The 10,769-nt window shown below is 39.3% G+C and overlaps 2 protein-coding genes across 4 annotated transcripts; both read right to left on the minus strand.

Moving 5' to 3' along the window:
* Positions 1–1,452: 1,452 nt before the first annotated feature.
* LOC114731701 (probable inactive receptor kinase At4g23740) lies at positions 1,453–5,372 on the minus strand. Of its 3 annotated transcripts, none has more exons than XM_028918931.1 (3): positions 5,251–5,372; positions 3,248–4,555; positions 1,453–2,254 (listed from the first exon to the last, which is right to left on the minus strand). In XM_028918931.1, exons 1-3 carry the CDS (start codon positions 5,303–5,305, stop codon positions 1,593–1,595), a joined length of 2,025 nt encoding a protein of 674 aa, XP_028774764.1. In that variant the 5' UTR covers positions 5,306–5,372; the 3' UTR covers positions 1,453–1,592. The 3 variants fall into 3 exon arrangements, with proteins under 3 accessions (XP_028774764.1, XP_028774765.1, XP_028774766.1); XM_028918932.1 differs by lacking the exon at positions 5,251–5,372 and adding an exon at positions 5,091–5,237; XM_028918933.1 differs by lacking the exon at positions 5,251–5,372 and adding an exon at positions 4,967–5,052.
* Positions 5,373–7,345: 1,973 nt separating this feature from the next.
* LOC114731703 (putative glucose-6-phosphate 1-epimerase) lies at positions 7,346–10,474 on the minus strand. The gene is made up of 8 exons (XM_028918936.1): positions 9,611–10,474; positions 9,441–9,515; positions 9,292–9,348; positions 9,041–9,204; positions 8,528–8,662; positions 8,286–8,388; positions 8,085–8,184; positions 7,346–7,947 (listed from the first exon to the last, which is right to left on the minus strand). Exons 1-8 carry the CDS (start codon positions 9,719–9,721, stop codon positions 7,778–7,780), a joined length of 915 nt encoding a protein of 304 aa, XP_028774769.1. The 5' UTR covers positions 9,722–10,474; the 3' UTR covers positions 7,346–7,777.
* Between the last annotated feature and the right edge of the window lie 295 nt (positions 10,475–10,769).

Consider the following 10,769-nt stretch of genomic DNA (forward strand, 5'->3'; position numbering starts at 1 on the left):
ATCAACTCAGGGACGCCACTATGTATGAACCCCAACGCAAATACAGCAATGGATACCATTTTACTTCATCAACTATTACCCGGTATTTAAGATAAGAGCTTATTTTTTGCTTTTATTTTGATTATGAATATAAGCCCTCAATCTACTTTGTCTCTTATATTTATCTATATTTTCCAAGATAGTCTTTATAATGATGATAGTTCTAACCAATATACTTAATTATCAATGATATTTTAAGAAAGATAACATTTATTTATTACAAATAACTAACTTAACTAATTTTTTTAATTTATTCAAATTAGTTAACTAACTTTTATATTAAGAACGGTTAGTAGTATTAAATTTTTGGTCAGATTGTTAAAGGTATCCTTCAATAATTTTCTTGAGTATTTTTTGGATTTTTTTCCTATCTTTTCTCACAAAACTCCATACTACTTTTTTTTGGCCTGAAAAGCTCCAGACTAGTTGATTTAAGCATTCAAAGACAAATAAATAAAAAACAAGAAATAAAGGAAGATAGGAAGATATATTACTTCAGATTTTAATTATAAGATTTTATTTGTAAATTATAAACAAACTATCACGACACAGCATATGTATACAAAATAACAAGAGAAAAAAAGAGATATGAGAATTTTGAATTGACAGGTCAGGCTGTCATCTGTTCAATAAAGTTTACTAGTTGGCAGTATAATCCAAACTTGCTTTAAGGATATGCCTCAAAAACTTGGCAGTATAACTGCTGGCATACTACAGCCTCGGAAGATGCTAAAAGCCATCCGCTGTATTAGTTGGTGTCCTATAATATTGGATGGGAGGTGGTGAGTGAGACCGTAGGACCGAATTCCACTGATTTTAACAAATTTTCGGAGATGGGGAAGCGACCACGAAGAGTCACATTAGCATCACATAAAGAAGGTTTAAATGTAGACTAACGATAAGAATTTTAAAAATTCGATACCAAATGAATAATGAAATTTGAAATGTAGTTTCTGAGCACACTCATCTCATAATTTGCGTTCATAAAATAGTCCAGAAATACCTCATATGGGTTTCATTTTTTTTAATAAAAAAAAACAGGGTATTAGCCGTCTTGCTTCAGTGTCTCGTATGCACAGTGAGGGAGCAATGGTCAACCAACTGTCAACTGATACGACTCGAGTGGAGACAAACGTTGGTGCCCCGACCCATTCCTCGAAAGTCAAGGATGGTGGACAATCATTGCTTTTATTTCTTACCACCGTTTTTGTTGAACCATGCAACAATTCAACCCTAGGAACTAGAGGTACCCTAGTGACCATGGTCTAAGTGAGCGCATTTTTAAAGCCTCAAGCAAGTATTAGGAGGTTCATCTTTCTTGTTTCAAAAGGAAGATAACCTCTTCTCTTACCAGACGTTGTTTTCTTCCGCTGCCTACTCGGACAGATCAAACATAAAAAGGAAGAGGAGGAGGAAAACGAAAACAAAAAAGAATCGTGCTTTTGTTCACAACCACGGAGTTTCAGTTCCCATACACTCAAAGCCAAATAAAAGCAGTAACTTCGTTTCATTTCTTAATGGAAAGCCTAGGAGGAAAGTTGCCGTAACACTGTTCAAAGAATTTGTGATGACTGCTGGGTACCTAACACTGACGGTGGTGTTGCACTTTCAGCTTGGCTCTCATCAGGTCGTGGACGATTCTCCATATCAAGTTGCCTCACATTTTCTATCATCTTTACAACGTCTGAAATCTTCGGTCTCTGATCTGGCATCCTTGCCACGCATGCCATGGCTATCTGCAACATCTCCACCATCTCTTCTTCTATATTTGGATATCTCATCAGTTCCAGGTCAAACACTTCAGCTGTCCACTCCTCTCGCACTACTGAATGGACCCACCTCACCAAGTGGACAATCTCATCCCCGCCTGTGGTAAGTATGGGGGATTTCCCAGTCAGAAGCTCCAGTAACACCACTCCAAAACTGTAAATATCTGAAGGCTGTGCTGCTTTTCTGGTGTCCGTAACTTCGGGCGCTCGATAGCCAGAAGCACGTGAGATGGGGAGGGCCAGTGAGCTCATTATCATGGCCAACCCAAGATCAGACACACAACCATACTGCTTAGAGTTGACAAAAATATTTGAAGATTTGATGTTTCCATGCACCATCTTTCCACCATTCTCTGCGTGGATCCGAGCAATCCCTCTTGCAGCACCTATTGCTATTTTAAGCCGACTATCCCAGTCTAAAGCCACCCTATCCTCTCCTCTTTTACCTGAAGAATTCAGGAAGTAGCAAAACTTATAACACAGTGACTTTACAAAATATTAAAAAGCCAAAAAGAAAGAAAGAAGAGCAATATGCACACACAAACACACATGGCATTTGCCAGCTCCGTGCTGACCACTGCCCATAAAAGTTCAACATAATTTATATCTTCGGGTAACACATGAAAGGTTCTGTGTGTTTTGACTTTTGAGATGTTTATTATGGAGGTGTTAAACTTCTACTTGACAGAACGATCCTTGTAACACCAGAAATGGCAGACTTGATTACCACAAAGCCGTGGGCTTCATTCCTTTTTGTAATATCATGTCATGCTTAAGGCTCAAGTCTCTTCAAAAATAACAGAATAAAGGCCTGGAGCTGGCTCCTAATCAATTGGTGATGTACCCTTCTTTAAGGCACTAAGAGCTTATGGATTGTCTATAATGTAAATGATTGTAGCAGTTCCTGAACTAAAAACAAGGGAGCGAAAAACTATGATTTGAAGTTTAAGTTTATGCCGCCTAAACAATATCAACATAACTGAATTATGATTCCAATCAAGATAATTAGGAGAACACTTTGACTTATAAAACAGGGAAAAGGTGTCATTGGATGAAACTAAATGAGAAAAAGAAAAGAGGAGTCGCAATAAGCGTTTAAGACAGCTCAAGTTATTTATTCAAAACATGTTATACAGATATACATTATACCAGGATTCATACGCAATCTTTAACTTACAATACAATTTTTCCAACAGTGAGAAAGAGGAAGAGAATCTATTATCTATCCCAAATATTATAACTGACAAACGTATTGCGGTGAAAACCTTCTCAAGGGTTACTGTGTATCGAGAAGTTCATGGTGTTCTTTCTCTGCATCCATAGTCATACAGCGATTATCAAACAACTGTGAATAATAAACTAGTGCACGATAGAACAGACAATAAATGACTTTGAAAGCGCGTATATGATTGCAATTAGGCTAAAATTAAGCTACATACCATGCAGTAAAGAAGATAGGCTCCCCTGGCTGTAATAATCATATACCATCAATTTCTCATCCTTGGAATAGTAATATGCTTTCAGCTCAACTACATTATCATGTTTAAGACTTCCCACAATCTCCATGTGTTGCTCAAAGTCTTTCTTTCCAACAGCTACATCCTTCAGCCTTTTTACGACGACTGTGGAAGCATCCTCTAGTATGGCCTTGTATGCAGTGCCAAACGTTCCTTTGCCCAGTACCTCAGCAGAAGCCCTTAATAAATCCTCCAAGTCAAAGGCATAGTTACATCCCTCAAAGAAAACAAGTTTATTATTCGCATCTTGATTTCTCGAAACTTCTTTCTCCGGAGACATTCCTCCCTTCTGCAACTTCCCAGAGAACCCATCTTCGTCCCTCCTTCTTGAGAAGCATACAAACATCAGAAAACCAAATGCTAAAAGAGCAAGCACACCAACAGCAATCGAAATTCCCAGAAGTGCTGCTTCCCGGAGAGCTCCGTGTTTCTTGGATTTTGAAGATGGTTTGGAAGAAGGAGGAAGTAGAGGAGAAAGGTGACGATAATTTCCAAAAGATATGTTATTACCGAGGAATGCTGACATAGGAAACCTCTGGAGAGAGTTAGGCACACTACCGTTCAACTTGTTGTTGGACAAATTTAGCTGTTGCAATCTAGGCAACTGGATATCAGGAATTTCACCAGAAAGCAAGTTGTTTGCGAGATTCAAACCAGCAAGCTCAGTCAGATTAGAAACTGAGAAAGGAATGCTGCCGTTGAAACGATTATTGGACAAATTGATAATGGTAAGATTCTTCCAGACAGAGAAATCCGGTAAAGAACCCGACAGGTTATTAAATTGAAGGTACAGTACAGACAAGTTTTTTAACTCAGAAAAATCAGAAGGGAAACTCCCACTGAGAAAATTGGATCTGAGGCTCACGATTTGCAGCGCTGAGAGGCGGCTAATTGTGTTGGGTGGAATTGCTCCATGAAATCCAATGCCCGGCAGTCGAATGGCTATTACTCGGGACTTGTCTTCGTTACAAGTGACTCCAGTCCAATTAGTACACACAGAAGTGTTCTCGTTCCAATTTAGAGGGCGAGAGTGAGAGAACTGGTCCACAAAATCAAGCAAAGCTCGCTTATCTTCAAGAGGCTCTGCATTTCCTTGCCGGAGAACCAGATCCAGTAGGCAAATGGAATAGAAAATGCGTAGAAATGCCATTCGGCGAAAATGCACTACTTCCAGCAGGAACGAGATGTTTCTGCTATAGGTTGGTTTACTTCGCTGGTCTGTTCGACAGACTAAAATGAAACACAACTGCGTTAGAATAAATACAAAATAAAAGGGAATTTGCTTATCTTTTTTTTTTTCCCGCCTAGCAAACTAAAATGTGAGAAAGGAAAAAGAAAAAAGTGATAGATAGAAGCAACTGAAAGAGAGCAAAAGAAAATCTGGTTCCAAGATGATTGTCGACGAAAGTAGATGCGGACACTGAGAAAATTGTGCATAAAAGAACGAGCTTGCAAGCTGTGAGCGAGGCTTCGTTTAAGTCAAAGCAAAATAATTTAATCTAAAAAAGCAGTGTGTTCGTCCAGATGTGGTGTTCCTTTTCGTTCATTATTCCACAGTAACTTTTTTCTTGGAGCTGGCGAAGATCGAGAATTCAAATTATAAAGAAATACGAAGTTCAGAACAAAACAGAAACCACTCACTCCGTTCCGCGACCACCCCCTCTGCCTCCAGGAGGACACCATTTCACAGGCATCACTAGTTTAAGTAAGTATTATTAACCAAAAATGACGGAAGATAGAGAATGGGTAGGAGAAGAGAACGTACGAGTTATAATTTCACAAAACTAATAGTGCTCGCTAAAAGAAGCATCCAATGCATAATAAACAGTGAAAAGCGTTGAAAAAGGGAGAATAAGCCATCATCTTGTAAGAAGACTTTGAATCACAAAGAGGGATCGAGGGAAAGCGACAGATAAAAGAGCTACCCAAAGTCGCCATTGAAGCTAAACAAAGAATTTCAACGCTCTTCAACTTCTCCATTTTTGGAGGTCATGGCGGACGAAAGCCAGAATGAGAATCCAAAGGAGGCGACTGAGAGTGAGAGTGATGTGAGTGTGACTGTGTGAGTAAAGCACTCACCTAACGGGTAACTCAGAGATCAACGCTGCCCCGTGGAACGGAAAACCTGTGTTTAACGAGGTATAAAGAAAGGGTTTATATGGATCATTGACGTGGCGGCATGGCCTTCTGCCATGTGGGTCCTCTGTTATCTCATTGGCCTGTAAATAATATCCCATTCCTTTGACTGTGTCCCCCAATAATAAAATAATAAAACCCCCTGGCATAAATGGCGGGGAAAAGGGTCATTATCTACTTCAATAATGAATATACTTATCTCCTCCAGTTACCTAATGAAACCTGTCTTTTTGCGATGTTTTTATGACAATTTATAGAATATGTAAGTTATCGGAGTTACAAACGTTACATATGTGAAATGTCTTTTGACATGCCTTGGGCTGTTGGTTTGAGTTTATGGCTAGTTACTAGTTACCAAAATTTGATCTTGGATGTTAAATGTTTCTTTCCTTGTTTGAGCTTCCCTTGTTCTCTCCTTGCTCATAGCATAACTGATAAGTCGTTTTCCTCCATCAGCTCACGTTAATTCTAAACTAACTTATGTCCGGAGAAGCAGTTGGTGAGAGATCAATTCTTCATTCAATTGTAATACCCAAAACGCATGGTCTTGAATTGAAGACGAATCTTACCCTATTCAGCCAATTACTTTTCTGGGGTTGCATTCAGGTAACATTAGGTCTCAACTTTACTTGACCCTAGCTACTGAAAGTTCATTATTTTGCGGTGATTGATATGGTTCACTGTGTTTTTGGCACTTTGTTCATTCATATCAATACACTTAATCTGCCTCCTCTACTATGTGATTCACCTTTTGCCAAGGAGCTATATGTGTCAGTAGTAGTACGGTAGAAATCGCCCGTTTTACAACTGGTCCATATGGTTCTTAGTTTGTCTCCGTGATTTTCTTTGGTGTCTGAAGGACCTTTCATTTATTGCTTCTTGGTGGCATTCTGATGAGAATGCTTTGATTTTATGCCATTCTCTTGGAAGCTTGTTGAACAGCACCAGCAGGACAAGTCACCATGATAATAATACAAACCATACTGACATACCATTAGTAGTTGGTTGTCCGGTTTTGATGTTCTCTATCTTTTGTTTTATTGGGTGTTTGAGGTTTGAGGTTATATGGGGTCCCTTTGAATTTGACTATACCAAATAGTGTCGTGATTTTGTGAGTGGATTCAGTTTGCTTCATGATTTACTTCACTTTGAGCGGTGGCCATTTAACTTCCCCGCAAGAAGCACTAATTTGGCTATCACTAACAAGCATGACAATATACACATTAAGAGCTGCTTTCAGGATAAAGTTTTCAAAAGGCTATGATATCATGTCGCTTATTATTTATGTTTAATTAGAACAAAGATAACATCAAAACTGGAAGAAAAAAGCCCGGCGAAGCTTGGTTGGATTTAATTTATTGAAGGGTGAGAGTAATGGTAGTAAATACAATTTTTTGATTGAAAAAATAGAGGAAAAAACAACTGCGTGCCAAATAAGCTTTTTTGTGCTTACATACCGGTCTCCCTCTGTTTGTCTTTTTCCTTTTCAATTGGACAGTCTTTTTCGAGCTACCAACGGGCGTATTTTCAAGTTAAAGCAAGGCTTCTCCTGAGGAGAACCTAATCCAATACAAACTGCCTGGTAGGGCTATCTCATACCGACTGGTCCGTAGTTCAAACTTCGAAGTTCGAAGTTCAAACCAGAGTTGGGGCTTGAACAAAAGAGAAAGCACAAGCAAAAGTGAAGCTAGTTCAATAGCCCAATCTAAAGTGGTTATTCCTTTCTCCGTGTTTTTTTTTTTCCCCGGGGGGGGGGGGGGTTTCAAGTTATTCCTTTTTCTTATTTCTTCTTTTGTCTTAAATAGTTAAAATACCCAAGAAAAAGGGCTGTGAACAAAAGCCCAGAAAACTATGCTCTAAAGAAAAGCCTTTTCCAGGGGAAGATTCTGAGAAATTCACCTCACAGTTTCATTAATCATATCCAACAATCACTTCAAGTGCGTCACTTATGTATTTCAAATTCACTGAAGAGTGGAAATATGCATCAATACCAATACAAATTTTATAAACTCTAGGAAGCCGCTATGATAAGTGCGGATCATCTTACAATGTCTATTCTCATACTTGCATGCTTGATCTTATTTTGGGCTCCATATCAAGTAAATAGCTCATATCTATCTTTTTTTTTTTAAAAAAGAAAAAAAAATTACAGGAGACTTATTTTCAATTTGCCCTATGTCTGGGATCATCTCCTATTATTTACATTTATATCACTTAAACATTATTATTTTAAATAGACTGTTACCAGCTCTTTAAAAAGAATGCTGGGTGGTTTACATTCAGAGTCATGCGCATCTAAAAGTCAGCTAACGGGGATCAGGTAGAGGGGACAACAGAAAGGTCCAAGCGGCCAGTCCATTCTTCACCTGGCTTCAATGTGATTGGTTTCTCAACTGCTGCACCATCAACACAAAGCATATGCTTGTACTCTTCATCCCCAAGATCCATCATCGTTTTTGACTTTTTCTCCCATGGATTCCAAACAACTGTGTCAAATCAAATCTCATGTGGTTAATTTTTTTTTTTCCAGCGGTGTTGCAGTCAGAAAATGACAGAGACCTAAGTAAACTATTTGCCATTTCGATTTAGGATGTGAGTGCTAGCTGGCAACAAAAGACCTTACCAATGTCTGGAAGTCCTTCCTTTTTTATCACAAATGTTCTCTTCCTTTCGTGATCTAGAACAGCGACAACATTTGATGAATCCAGATAGACACGATCCACCTAAAATAAAAGGGCGACTTAGGAACTTGGTAAGCTAGACAAATCTTCAGCCTTGGCAAACTATTGTGAAAAACTTGAACTAAAACATCATCTTGTTTCACCTCAGATTCAAATGTTAAAGCGTCCCCTTGTTCTGTGAAGCGATCTTTATTGCGTAGGTTGTCGAGATAATCAAGAGTCTCCAACCCTTCTACCCTCACTTCACTGTCAATAATCAGTAAACGGTATGTTTATGTCCATGTTTATGGATTACTACGTCTGAAGGTGATTTGAGTGATTTTGTTTATTATTATTTGCACGAAATATTGTCTAAAGAAAAGTAGAGGGACTGCGTGATGCGGACCTGATATCAGAGATAGAGAAGTACGTGTGATACGCAAAGGAGAAACTGAAAGGCTTGCTGTTCACGTTCCTGATGCGAGAAATCACAGTTAGATAGCCATCTGCTGCCAAACACACCCTAAGCCGAAACTCAAAGCTGCAAAATATAGTCCATATCAGCATCTCAAATGTAACTTTCCAATGACATGAAATATGTGAATGTCTTGAGGAAATGGATGGCGAAGGACTAGTTATGATCCGAAGAACATGACAGAGTTTCCTAAATTGAATGATTGTTTGAAGTAGCCAGGCTGAGCATGTTAGGAGTTGAACTATTCCAACATGCTGTTGGAATTCTTTTGCGGTCAAGGCAACTGCTTGTTTCTGGATGCAATCTTACATCCATTTTGGGAGAGAAAAAACAGGAACTTAATGATCCATCAAAAGACCGGTTTATGGTCATTTCCTTCCAAATCCCTCAGTTATAAATTCTGATCCAAACTTATACGTTGAAAAGATGGCGATTTAGGCGTACCTATGTGGCCATATCTTAAGATCTTCTTCAGATGGTTTGAGTAGCAAGTCAATATAGGATTTGCCATTGGAATCGGTACTAGGAATTGGTGGAGAATTGTCATCAATGACCCACATCTTGTTCCTTGCAAATCCATGTTGCTCTAGTGTTCCTCGGTTTCCAAACTGCAAAACATGAGCCGAACCACACTTGGTATATATACATGCCATTCAGTATTATAAGATTCTCATCTAACGAATTCAGAACCATACCTGTGGAAAACATATTGGAATTCCTCCTCGCACTGCTTTCGGAGGACTAAAGATAGCCTAACGGGAAAGTAACGCCATCAAGTTTCTAAGGTAGGTGAGATAAAAACAAAATTGATTTGGAAGACTCCATATGGTAATTTAGTATTTACCTTACTGCTAGTGAAGAGTAATTCTTCACCACGTTCAGTTTTCCATGAAAGTACCTGCCCTCCGTGCAAACTAACCTGAATAATTTAATCACGATATGTGAGTTAGCCACTTGGCCTACAGGCTTTGCATTTCCTAATGTTGTAAACTCTTTGTGAGTAGAGGATCTAACCCTTGCTGAAGCTCCTCGATTGTTCCGAAGAACAACCTGGTCTACTCCATTCTTGTCCTTGGTAACTTCAACTCCAGCTCTGCCTTCCCTTTCTGCTCCAGAATGACTCATGTCGTCTCCACGATATCAATTCAACAAACAAGATATATGATCTGTGTCTCTCAACCTCTAAGTACATTAAAATTGGATTCCCAGAAGCTAAAAAGAACAATGGAACTTTGAAGAGAAACTGACTTCAGCCGTGACGGTGAAGCGGGTGAAAACTCGTGAGCTTCCCGTGTGACCTTTTCTTGTGACCTACCAAGTTTTCTCGTGAAATACGAAACTAAAAGCCCAACAAATACCAACTACCTTGATCTTCTCTTCAACATTAATATCCGATGACTTTTCAGATAATAGAGCCTCCTCCTAACGAACAGTGGTCAAATACAGACACAGGAAGATTTTTTTTTTGGAGTTGGTAACTTATAAAATAAAGCCAATTACTAGACATCGGCCAAACCCCATTTCTCACAGTTACTAAATGGGGACGAAGCACAAATTAAAATTTGACTCACGGATAGAAGAATGGTGACCAGTATTTTTGGTGCGCCCATGTGGCGGAGTGGATAGTTTTCAAGCAGAATCACATATTCGAGGGTAGGAAGGAAGGATATGTGAAGCCGAAGAAGGGTTTGGATTTCGGGGTTTCAGCTTTCAACGAGTCCTCTAGGTTCTAAATATGGACACAAGAGGCAGAATACCGGAATTAACGACCCAGTTACGCGCGAAATTGTCGTTTGCCCCTTCAGTAGACTCTGGAAGACCAAACAGAATTCAAAGATTCAGCTGGTCACCCACATGCCACACCAATCAAGACCGGCTAAGCCCCGGCTCCGGATCCGGCTCCGGCCCTGGCCCTTCAAAAACGTAATTTGGAATAGTCGGTGCCCCTCGCTTGGTCAACATGCATTAAATGTAATTTTAATCAAAATTCTTTTTGGCCTTTTAATTTTAATCGGACTTTACAAAAACGGAAAATCAACCTTTGATTGCACGAGGTCGGTCCCGCTAACCAACCGTGCACCGAAATTTCCTCTTGGCAGTTTTTAGATGTTTGCCCAATTGATGCCATGATTTTTAGACCAGCTCATGCGAACGACAAAGATGAACGATTGAT

Source organism: Neltuma alba, unplaced genomic scaffold (genome assembly GCF_004799145.2).
Source record: "Neltuma alba isolate B1F8T4 unplaced genomic scaffold, ASM479914v2 tig00012843_pilon, whole genome shotgun sequence".
In the NCBI taxonomy this organism is placed as follows: domain Eukaryota; kingdom Viridiplantae; phylum Streptophyta; class Magnoliopsida; order Fabales; family Fabaceae; genus Neltuma; species Neltuma alba.